This window comes from Arachis ipaensis, chromosome B9 (assembly GCF_059453495.1).
Source record: "Arachis ipaensis isolate K30076 ecotype BB chromosome B9, ASM5945349v1, whole genome shotgun sequence".
In the NCBI taxonomy this organism is placed as follows: Eukaryota; Viridiplantae; Streptophyta; class Magnoliopsida; order Fabales; family Fabaceae; genus Arachis; species Arachis ipaensis.
The window spans coordinates 96,443,390-96,456,265 of NC_142444.1; the positions used below are offsets into that span (position 1 = coordinate 96,443,390).

The window sequence follows — 12,876 nt, forward strand, 5'->3', positions numbered from 1 at the left end:
CACATTGCACGTGAAGCTTGATTTCAACATAGAGAGCTCTCTATTTAGTCCAAAGAGTTTTCTGTTTGCTTTTCTATTCTTGCTCTTTGTTGTTCAAAGTGATTCCAGGCCTTCTTTTTCTTTAATCTTCACCAATTCTCTTCTAAATTCATAAATATACACATACACATAGGAGTCTTCTAAATTCTCTTCACCAATTATTTTTATTGACGGCGCTAAAATTTATTAATATGATATGTTAAATGATATTACAGCATACACATATGAGTCTTAATTGACTATTAACATGATGGGTTTATGAAATTATTTTAAATCAAACTTTAATTGAGGGAAGAACTTGAGGCATTGAAATCCCTTAATTTGTGATTTATTTGATTTAATTTCATAAACTTATCATATTAACCGCCAATTAGGACTTTTAAATGTGTATTGTGGTGTCATTTAACATGTCAGATCTTACTCCATTAGCAATGGAAATTATGGAAGGACAAAATGACTAATTTAAAATGTTTGAAGGACGGATTTGATTAAAAAAGTTTTTTCGAAAACTAATTTGAAAAATGAGTAATCTTTCAAGAACTAATTAACTAATTTGACTATTTACTCAAGAAATTAAGATATACTAACACCATTCTCTCTCTCTCTCTATGGAGAGGTTCATTTTCCAGAATATTCAAGAATCAATAACCATGTGTTGCAGAGGTTATAAACAAATCGATTAGGAGCTACAAAAAGTGAGCTGATTTTGATTTTTCTAGTTGTTGATAGTAAAGTTGAAGATGATTATAGTTTAATTTTCGGTTTATTACGAAAAATTATTCGAAAAGACTTCTACAAGATGCTCCCACCGTTAACTACTTCAATTTTATAGTAAAATACATGCCCTACCAAGAAAAAGACAGAATTTGTAACTTGCTATCCTCTTGCCTAGTGGAGGAGCCCAGCCCGGGGTTCTAACCGCGTGCCTGTTGAAGAATGAGCCGGCGACTCATAGGCAGTGGCTTGGTTAAGGGAAACCACCGGAGCCGTAGCGAAAGCGAGTATACTCGTAGTCTCTGAAGGATGAGAACCGACTATGTATGTAGCACCTACATCGAGAATTTAAGTATTGTATACGTCATTAGTCCGATCCTTTCTTTCTAACTATCTTCCTTATTGCGTTGAATTTTTTGTCTAAAAAAAATCTGCAGCTCCACAAAAAAAAGAAAAATTCAACAAAGAAAAACCAAGGACGTAATTATAGGCAAAGAAAGAGAGGTTGACATAAAATAGGTCGTCAAAATTGAACTTAATGAAATTACAAATTGTATTAAGCAAAAAGTTTAACTTAAAAAGCAAGGTTCTAAAAACCGGACCGGACTGGCCGGTTCGACCAGTTTAACCGCGAATCGGCAATGTAAGCGGTCCGGTCCTCCTTTAAAAACCGCTAGAGAAAGAACCGTTCAAAAATCGGTGAACCGGCCAAAAATCGGCCGATTGAGCCGGACCGGTGACTGGCCGGTTCCTTTAAACGACGCCGTTTTCTTAATTGTTTTAAAAAAATTAAAAAAATGAAAACCTACCCGACCCAGCACCCCCACCCCCATTCATTCATCTCAGTCTCACAGTGAGTGAACCCTAGCCCTCTGAAGTTCCTCTCCATCGTCGCCCAGTAGCCCTCCATCGTTGCCGCAGTCTGAGGTCGTCAGCGCCACCGCCGTCGCCTGGTCTTCAGCACCAGTAGCCCTCCATCGTCGCCTGGTTCCCAGCCCAGTAGCCCTCCATTGTCTTCAACTTCTCAACACCAGTAGCCCTCTCATCGTCTTCATCGTCGCCTGGTCCTCAACACCAGTAGCCCTCCATCGAACCCAGGTGAGTGACTCGTGGTCTTCATCTTCTCTGAACTTCCTCTGCTCATCTTCTTCGTTCTTCGCCTCTTCGGTCCTCTGCTCATCTTCTTCATTCTTCGCCTCTTCGGTCCTCTGCTCATCTTCTTCGTTCCTTTTTTTCCTCAGTTGATACAGAAACATGAAGACGTTCCTAGTGTACCCGTTACGCGATTTTTGTTCAATTTATTGCTGTTTTAGTGTTTTGCACTTTTGCTGCTTTGTAATTGTTAATTTGTTAATCTGTTTTAATTTGTTACTTTGTAATTGTTAATTTGTTACTCTGTTTTGTTAATGCTGAAAAGTGGAAACTTACTCTGTTTTGCAATATTGTTGAATGGCTGAATACTGTAGGCAGAATTGCTGTGGGCATAATTGAACCAATACTCTTATAATTCATGGAACAATGACTCTTTAAAGGTTTTGTATCTCGATGTAGCTTTCGGCTCAGATTAAGTTCTATTGATGTTCATGATGATTCAAATTCAGATTTGCAGGTACAAAATGGCATATCATTCAAACTATAGTCATCTCCTGGATCCTTTGATTGAGAACAATTAAGAGTTATTCATGGTGGAGAGGCTTATCATGATGGGTGCAGAAACATGTTATTTGAACATTCAAAGAACATGACACTGATCATAGCTTCACTGATGGTCCCAAAAAAGAACACAAAAGTTTGGCAAAGACTTGTCTACACAATGGATGAACCATGCTGACACCTATATTCATACATAGTACACTACAATTTCTTTGTAATCAAACACTTGCATGATCCCAAATCTTTGGGAAGAAATGCTAAGGGACTGAGCGAAAATGTAAGCCTTAGTTCATGTTGTAAATTTTAAGATTAGTTTGAACTAAAATTAGATTCGTAATTCATACATAATCCTAATAAGTGAACGAGCCATTTATGGAATGTTTGATTTTTTTGTTAATTGCTGTAGGCAGAATTGCTGTTAGACTATAATTATATTTTAGAATGTATATTTATAATTTATTTATTATTTTATTTTAAAACAATTTTTTTGGTTGAACCATCGATTGAACCGGTTAGACTAATAAACCAATGAACTAGTAATTAAAGCAGTTTGATGATTGGTTCGGTTTTCTGAACCTTGTTAAAAAGTTAAAATCACACAAAAAGGGTTTAACGTTAAGAAGGGAAAGAGTAGATATTTTTTGGCGGCTAATTGTGTAACTTCCGAACACGCGAAGAAGAAAAACGAGCAAAGGATGATAAAAGCCAAAGCGGGCGTTTGAGTTTGGAGGAGTTCGTGTGTGTCTCGTGTTTGTTTCGTCTGCGTCAAAATTCTCTTTCCCGTCACTCTTTCGCTTTGAAAATGATAAAATAAAAATAAATAAAAAATTGGAAAAAATAAGTAGGAGTATATAAGCATTTTCATATTTTACCGTTTCCGCTACTTACGTCAACTAATTCTTTTCATTCTCTACTATATTTAAGCAATTAATCTTATGTTTTATAATCCACTCAATTAATTTTTAAATTTTAAAAGATTACGATCACCATCTTCTTCTCCTTTCTTATCGCACACTAAATTCATTGACTATATTTATATTTATGTTTATGTTTATTCCTCCTAATCCTAATTATTGCGACTATAAAATATTTTCGTCAAACAATTATTGCTACTTCTTTTTTTTTCCTTTTCTTTTCTTTTGTTCTCTTCCGTTTACTTTTTATTTTGAATTGTTCATGCGTAACATATAGAACGACATAGCCCTCTGCAGAGAATTCTCTGCGTTTTCAACGCCAGAATATGAAGTCACCTTCATCTTCTTCTCCTTCTTCTTCTTCTCGGGTATATATAATATATATACATGTTATCATCGCTATTGCTTGCTTTTCTCTCTTTTTTATTCTTTTTAATTGAATTTTTATTTTCAGAAACCGTAGCCTCTTCTTTTTTGCTTCCGATTTTGATATCAATTTCGCAGGGTTACATTATACCTTGTTATTCAAATTACGCTTTTATTCATCACCTTGATACGCAAATCACTCTTTGATTAGGATATGTTCCAATTCAATGTTTTTATATCCATATAGGTGATATCGATTACTTGCTTAAACACTTCATGTCATGCAGTTGAACTAGATTTTGTTTTCACGTCAACAATGCTTAACTTTTTTTTTTCCTTTCAATTCGATTCAATTTCAGAGTTAGTGTGTTATTATTGTCTTCAATCTAATAGCATTCTTATCTTTTGCATTGAATCAGGCTGTTTTGGTTGCTGATTCCAAGAGTAAAAGAAACTATTGTTGTTCTTATACCCTATTTCCAGCAGTTTGTTTGATATGTCTTGGCCTGTTCTTCGCTTTTTCGTCCTTCTCGCAAGGCTACAGAGAGGTATGAACAAATAGAAGCATCATAACATAGGATGAAACATTGAACCGATTCTCTGCATTGATGACGATCTATCTATAATCTAAGATCACAGAAAAGATGGTAGAATTTTGGCTTAGATGGTATGGACATGTTTAGTGAAGCCTTGTCAAGGGTTACATTAGGGTTGGAAGTGAATCAGATGATGGAATTGGAAGGTATTCGTAGCTAGAGGTAGCGAGAGACTTAAGAAAATGTGGAAATTATTGGAAGATTTAAATATAAACAGTTCAAACACAGATAAAATTTATGATTAGGCACTATGGTGTCATTTGATCATTGTAGTTGATCGGCAAGTAGGACAAGGCTTAGTTGTTGTGTTATCGACCATGGTAACAAAATCAGTGTTTTAAAGTGTGCCCTGTATTTAAGTTGGAGGGTATTTGATTATAGTTCAAGCAACCAGTTTTGATTTTGGCTTTTGTTTAAGTACTGTTTGTTTTCCCACCAATCATAGAATGATCCTCTACGTGTCATACTACAGAAACTAACAACCTGGAGTGTGAACACTCGGAATCAAAATGTGGACAGCCTGACTCAGAAAATGGAAACTGATATAGTTAAGGATAAATGCAAGGTTCATTCTCTTACCGTGCCTTCATTCTTAATCCACTAAGTTGTACATAATATTTAACTGATTAATTGTTTTTTTCCCTGGACGAGTCATATTCATTGTTCTATTATTCTAGATGTTCAAAACTTTGGTGCTTATATTTGTTTATCTTGTTTAGTAGAACCAGTGCAGGCCTAGGGGAAGCGAGGCATTACCTGCTGGTATAGTGTCCAGTACTTCCAGCTTTGAAACGCGACCTCTATGGGATATTCCTGCCGTAAGGAAGAAGCATCATCAGCGCAGACAAGTTGTAAGTTTCAGTCAGTCATGAATAACTGAATACTTGAATTCCGCGCGTTAATAGGGTATTGCAGTTTCTCCAATGCCCATCGGTTTTAGGGGGACATCATGTTATAAGTGATGTGATTGATATGTTTCTGAATGTACAGCTTCACGATGATACTATCCTTGATTTGAAAATGTAAAGATGTAAAATGCAATTAGGTTTTACAGACATCCAATATATTTTATTGCCAAATTTATACCATGATCCCATGAGTGAATATGATAATATAAAATTTTTACAGTAATTAAAATTAAACTCTTTAATAAATGTGCTCATATACGAGGCCAAGATACTTAGGCAAGTGTCCAGAATTAAAATTGAAAGAATTTTTGAGATACCCTGCTCTGTTTGAGTTGCGGCAAGATCACCACCATATCCTGATATGGGAGCATTTGGACTTTAGATATCTTTTGAAAGTTTGTCCTCTCCTTGTAGATGCATTTTTATTCTTTATTGTTTGTGTTTAAAGTTATTGGTATAGCTTACATAATCTTTTTAATTGACACTTCAACGGCATGAAACACGTATCATGATATAATAGTCTTAGTTACTTTTCATTTCTTTATAGTATGCCTGACTTGCTTATACTTTATCAGGAGGAGGTAAACATGACGAGAAACTTGTTTGCGATGGCAGTGGGGATAAAGCAGAAGGATCTTGTGGACAAAATGGTTGAAAAGGTACCAGTCTGATATAGTTTTCTCATTACTAATAATCCAAGTTGATCCACGTGTTGTGACCCTCCTTCTACTCCAAATTTCAGTTTGTAGCAGCTAATTTTACTATGATGCTCTTTCACTATGATGGTATTGTCGACGATTGGAAGGAATTCGACTGGAATGATCATGTCATTCATGTGGCAGTACTCAATCAAGGCAAATGGTCGGTATCCTCACATTTCATTCCCTTCCCATATTTCATTTTTCTTCAGTGAGTCTTACCTGAACATGTTTCCAATGATTAGGTGGTTCGCAAAGCGGTTCTTACACCCCGATATGGTTGAAGAATACGATTACATTTTCCTTTGGGATGAGGACCTTGGAGTTGAAGAGTTCCACCCAGATAAGTATGTTGAAAACCCTTTCTGATTTCTGAAAATTATAAAAAATACAGTTTGATGCTCTTGGATTGTTTAATTAAAAACAAAATAGGGGAAGATTACTTCTGTTTTTTTTTAAAAAAAATGGGCACTCCTATAATGGGACAAAATCTTAATGATTCTCAAATGATTTTTCAGTTATATATCTATCATTAAAAGTGAAGGGCTGGAGATTTCACAACCAGCTCTTGATCCTCAACTTTCTGAAGTTCATCATCAGATAACTGTACGTAGTAAACGGACGATGGTACACAGGTTCTCATTTATATGCTTTTTTATTCTTTTTTGTCAGCTATGATATTTTCTAATTTCGTGGAACATATGTTCTTAGAAAGAACATAACTAGCAAAAATATTTTCACTATTCTCAAGATTTCTGCCTCCCCATTATATCATAAGTTAGACCATTACTACAAATAAGCAATTTGTATTACAAATATTGAATGGAAAGCCTCTTTGGTTCGAATAAAGTATTATAAGCAAATCCAATTCTTGATACACTTTTCTGGGTGTTCTATTTTCCCATGCATATATATGACATCAAGATTTGCTTATGCTTTTGAAGTTTAGTACTTAAAAGGTAGTTACCAAATTGTAATCATACATTTAATCTGAGAACGAGAAGATGAATTTATTAGAGAAAATTAAATAGAAGAAACGCATAGCTTAACGAAAAGCTTTTGAAGATGCATTACTCACAATCATGTTCTTACATACTTTTGGTTGTGCTTGCAGAAGGACATACAAAACTGGAGGTTGTGATTTGAGCAGCACTGCTCCTCCTTGTACCGGGTAAAGTTTCGGTAATAAGTAATTCAATTGGCTTTCTCTTTACTTTCCTAGACTTGAAGAAAGATTATCTATTTTTTTCAGGTGGATTGAAATGATGGCTCCTGTTTTCTCAAGAGCTGCATGGCGTTGCGTTTGGTATATGATTCAGGTGCACTATTCTGTTCTCTTAGCCTCATTTTGTAATTGTGTAGGACAATGTTAGGACAAATACTTAAAAATACTGAGATATGAACTTGTTTGGAGAAACAGGCTAAATGCCTTTTTCCCGAGATAACATTTGTCTTATTTTCCGTTCATACAAAATTTAAGAATAGTGAGAATATAGATTTTTTGTCCTTTCGTCTCAGTGCTTCGTATATATAGGCATTACTTGAAGAATTGCTTTGCAAAATGGTTACATATTCATTCAACTTTTGTTGTTTATGTTACAGAATGACTTGATCCATGCATGGGGTCTTGATATGCAGCTCGGATATTGTGCTCAGGCATGTTATGCTTATTGTTTTTTGGATTCTTCAATTCTATTTTTTCTATTTTTTCTATATTCTCTTATTTTTTAATCTTTAATTTCTAGTTCAATGTGACTTTGTTTCTTGTATATAGGGTGACCGAACAAAAAATGTTGGTGTTGTGGATGCTGAATACATAATTCACTACAATCGTCCTACCCTTGGAGGAGCAGACAAGCCAAACGTAACGAAATTTAGCATTTGATTGATGCTGAATAGCATAGAAATTCTTAATTAAGTTTTTAAAAAATTATATTTTCATATCATCTACTTTAATTGGATTCTGTCACTTGTTCTATCTGGCTTGAAACTGAGACGACTACTCTGTTATTCGCAGGATTCTTCTCAACCTCAAGAACAGGATCATAGACTTGATGTAAGTTACTATCTTATTAATTGCTTGTCGATTAATGCAATAAAATGAATCGTTTAACATATTAAGTTAAAAACTTTAAAGTTTCTAACATATTTACTTGTCACCTTTAATCTATATAGATATCTCTAGCTAATTATGTAACTATCTTTTGATCTCTACTTGTCGTATGGAATTTGTTTTCTCAAGTCCATGAACATATTTTCTATAGTGCTAAAAAAGATATATTATCAAAGGAAAAAACAGTTAAGTCACACTGAAAACCACTATCTCCATGTTAATTCCTTCCCCTTGTCTCATATATTGCATTTTTTGTTTGAAATACTTATTACTACATTCACTTATTTTAATTAATTTCCAAATTTGTAGAGTATCTATCAGTTCATCACTAATATATCATAATTACTTTGGGATCAAGCAAGGCCTATACACATAGTATTATTATATATTTAAGATTCTAGTATACGATTAATTTTCTGTTATTACTTATTAGTGTACAGTGTGTTGCCATTGTCTTAGTCATTTTTGAATTATTTTTATTGAATTTTTTTTTTTTACTAACATATTGGAGGCTGTGCAGGTGAGAAGACAGTCTTTCAGGGAATTAGATCTGTTTCAAAAACGTTGGAAAAAGGCAGTTGAAGAGGATCCATGTTGGGTTGATCCATTTCATTAGCCAGTGATGCAATCAAAGTGGCACTCAAAAATTTTATGTAAATTCTGCACATAAAAAAAAGACACGCCATTCATGTAAAGAGAAGAAAATTCAATTGGATACAGGTAAATTAAAGTGTTCATAGTGAGAATTCCTAGAGGAATCTCTATGGTAATTTGATCTTAAATTATAATTTAAGCTAGGTGCATCATATGGGATATTTAGTTCATTCCATTTTTAATCAGCGTTTTAAGATGAAATAAATAATAAGGGAAGGCACACAATGATGATGGATAAGAAGTTTGGAATATTGATGAAGTCCTTCAGGAAACATCTTTTGAATTTTAATTTCAGAAAAGGAATAGATGAATTCATGATCTTTATTATCTTAGTTTTATTTTATTGATTTTGTTTACGTTTCGATTCCCAAACCTTTTTTTATTGCCTTATCGTATAGTGATATTAAGCCTCCTTCCTTGTAGATTCTCTTTCTATTAATTATCATGCAACGTTGTTACTTGTTACTCTTTTCTATATCGTAACCAGGCCAAAAGATTTGTCAAAAAATAGAAAAAAAAGGAATTCAAAGGGTCTCTTTTAGTGACATATTTTTATCCTATTTTCCATTTTTTTAAAGTGAGAAATTGGTTCAGGTACAAAATTATTATTATTATTATTATTATTATTATTATTATTATATTATTATCATCGAATAATAAGAAGGCACAACACATTAATTACGATTACTCAATAAAAAAAGAAAAATAACATAAATGCTTGCATTCTCTTATCTATTATCTCCAAGAATTGAATGCTTGCATTTTAATTAATTCTCGTTTTCAAACAATATTTTTGGCTGAATAGTGAAAACTTCGATAAATATATTTTATGTATAAATACTATCAATTTATATTTAACAAAATACAAATATATAATAAATAAGTAATTATTTTAAATATTTTTTAGATAAAAATTTTGAAATGTGGAGTAAAAAAAAAAAAAAAAAAGTCATGTTATTTCAAATGCTATATACCTTATATTTTTTATTTAATTTTCACTACGATACTTTTTTTTTTAATTTTTTATAATATTTTTTAATGAATTATTGTATCTATAAATAAAATTTAAATTTTAACATTTTTTAAGTAGACGAGTAAATTAATATTTTAATAATTAAATTGGTAATTTTCACCATAGTACTACACCAACATTATTAGTATCTAATAGATTCTTGGCCTGTCATTACTCAGCTTCATGGCATACTAGAGATTCATTATTACATAGACAAAGTAAAAAAAAAAAAAAAGAAAAAAAAACCCAATTAATTAAAGGCTGCATCCAAGGCAATTACAAGACCTAGGGCCAAAGGTACAAGTGCCAGGAGGCTTGCCGGGAATGTTGCAAATTATAGAATAGCAGCAAGAAGATTGCACGCATGACCGTCTGTTCCCTCCAACACAGCATTGGCAAGCTGAACAAACTTGATAGCCTCCAAATATTTTTCTACTCATCACCATCTCTTTCATCTTCATCATCTTATTTGTATTCATTTGCATGGGAATGAATTCCTCCCCGTTTGCCTCCTGGATCATCATCAAAAAATTAATTAAAGTTTGAGACACTTTAGTACACTCTACGACGTGTTTGGTTTGTGATTTTTTTCATTTTCAATGTTTTTTTTTGTTTTTAAGATTTTGTATTTTTGTAAGAAAAAAAAAAAGAAGAAGCTTTTATTTTTTTTATTGTTTCTACATTCGTTTTTACAAAATTTCAAAACCAAAATACATGCAAAACGAAAATAGAAAATGTTTCCACTAATAAAATAGAGGTTTAATTACTCTATTGATCCCTATAGTTTTGCGAAATTTTTAATTAGATTTATATACTTTTTTCTTTTTAATTGAGTCTTTACACCAATTTTTTTAATTGGGTTCCTACATTTTTTTCTCTTTTATTTGGGTCTTTGCACTAATTTTTTTTTAGTTGGGTTCCTATACAATTAAGCCAATTACTGTAAAAAAGGATCTAATTCAAAAAAAAAAAAAATTGATGCAAAAACCCAATTAAAAAAAAAAAGAACCTAATTAAAATTTCACGAAACTATAAGCACTAATAGAGTAATTATAACATATACTACCTCTTTCACAAAATCTGTGAGTTAAAGTTATTTGCATATTAGTCGAGTAAAGAAAAATTGAAAAATTATATTTTTTTACTAAGAGACTCTGAACTTATGTAATAATATGAATTTTTTATTGCTAACTGCTAAGTGAGTTTAGTATAATATTGTACTTATAGAAGGCAAATCTAAAATAAATACATGCATTAAATGTTAACTTGAAATATAAAACAATATATATATATATATATATATATATATATATATTCAACATGCAGAAGTACTTAGTATTCACTTAAGGATAGTAGAGACAATAAGACTCACATTGAAATAGGTTGAGAATATGATCAAGAAAAAAATGAGGACACGAGCATGAGCAGCAGAAGCAAGAAGCATGTTGTTATATATGATTCTTTGATTATTTGGTTTGGTAATTAATTCGTACTTACTCATACAGATATATATAGCCACCTAACTTTGCATACTCTTTAGTTGGAAGAGTGGAGATGATGATGAAGGTCTAAATTAAAGGAAAAATGTTTCCTTTGAAATAAGAGTTCTTCTCGATGGAATGACTACTCTAATCTTGTCTCTATTCTTTTCTTTGCACTCTATAGCTGCCCTCTTAGTTACTCAAATTTTTAATAAATAAATATAATTAACACAACTAAAAGTATATTAATTTAAAAATATTCTTTTCATTTCAATGTTTTAATACTATTGCATGAGTAATACATTTATTATTAATATTAGTGCTTAGTCAAATTATATTTTTATTATTTTTTTTATATAGTACAAAAAAGAATAATAACTCAATAGCTAAAAAAATTATAAAGAGGACAACTTAAATGAATTAATTTAAAATTTTTATTTTTTTTATGTCTAAATTTTCACTAAAATTATGTGAGAGAAGGATAAAAAGTTTGTGAAAAAAATAAAAATTCAAATCAAACAACCACCATTCTCTTTATATGTAGGTATAGATAAAATAATATTTTTTCTATTAAACAAAGATTCAATTAATTTTTTTTATATTTAATTACAAAGTTAACATTTTATAATACTATGGAAAAAAATTTGACAAAAATAATATTAAATTAAATTAAACAAAATAATAAAAATAAATAAATAATATATATTATAAAAAATATTAAATACTAATAATCTCATTTATATTTAAAAAGTTATGCTTAATTTTAGGTAATTAAATAATTAAATTATTATTAGTTATTATTTGTTTTAAATTTATATAATACAATAATTTTTATCATTGTATTAATATCTAATAATATAAATATTTCTTATACATTAATTTTTTTAAAGCATGAGAGCAAATAAATTATTATAACGGGACAATTATCTATATACATATTTATTATTGATTTTTTAAAAACTTATGGAGACAATTCTCCTCACAATAAAATAAGTAGATCTGTCCATATATGATAGTGTTCATATCTTGGTCTAAAACATAAAGTCAGACCCAATATGGATAAAGGACCCAACTTTAGAAGATGGCCTCTATCGCATATCTGACCTCTTTTAAGAGGTTGTACACTAACAGAGGGGTTCAGCTCTACTTGTCCAAACAAGTAAACTGCTTTCGGATATCCCTCCGCTACATCTAGAAGAGATATCCTAATAAACTCCCAAGATAAAGGGAGCAGTTATCCATCAATAAAGATGGAACTATTCCAATAAAGGTGGTTACTGACTCTACTATAAATATACTGACACCTCTCAGGTATAACACACGTTCTAATCTACTAAAAACCTGCCTAAAGCCCTTGCTAACTTAAGCATCGGAGTCTCTTGTAGGTACCACCACCCACCTCCTCACGAGGAACTCAGACAGGCAGTACCTCAGCACCATCAAGTTGGACACTCCCACACAAAGGGATATGGACCTCACGTTCAGGTCCAAATCAATGTTTCAGGTAACCCTCGGAACATTAGCGCCGTTGTCGGGGACTTGGAATTCACCTTCTGATAATGGCAGATTACCAGCATGAAGACGTCTACAGGACTTCTGAATCTAAAGCTGAGTCCCAACCTGAGGGCAATGCCCTTATATTGCCTCTATCACACCAAATGCGTGAACCCCATGAAGAAGGGCCATTAGGAAATCCACATACCAGGAGGGTCCATTCCGAAATCCACT

At 32.1% G+C, this 12,876-nt stretch overlaps 1 protein-coding gene across 1 annotated transcript; it reads left to right on the plus strand.

The window, feature by feature from the left end:
• Positions 1-3,468: 3,468 nt before the first annotated feature.
• On the plus strand, positions 3,469-9,012 carry LOC107619712 (uncharacterized). The gene is made up of 14 exons (XM_016322007.3): positions 3,469-3,688; positions 4,106-4,234; positions 4,755-4,847; positions 5,005-5,133; positions 5,766-5,849; positions 5,933-6,051; positions 6,134-6,235; positions 6,407-6,523; positions 7,003-7,059; positions 7,141-7,207; positions 7,491-7,544; positions 7,663-7,752; positions 7,906-7,944; positions 8,522-9,012. The coding sequence occupies exons 1-14, from the start codon at positions 3,647-3,649 to the stop codon at positions 8,615-8,617; spliced, it is 1,218 nt and encodes a 405-aa protein (XP_016177493.1). The 5' UTR covers positions 3,469-3,646; the 3' UTR covers positions 8,618-9,012.
• Positions 9,013-12,876: the final 3,864 nt, after the last annotated feature.

Coding starts and splice junctions, on each gene's coding strand:
- LOC107619712 (XM_016322007.3), top strand. CDS start 3,647: ATGAAGTCACCTTCATCTTCTTCTCCTTCTTCTTCTTCTCGG. Junction 7,208..7,490: donor GCGTTTGGTATATGATTCAG/GTGCACTATTCT, acceptor TTTATGTTACAG/AATGACTTGATCCATGCATG. Junction 7,545..7,662: donor AGCTCGGATATTGTGCTCAG/GCATGTTATGCT, acceptor TCTTGTATATAG/GGTGACCGAACAAAAAATGT.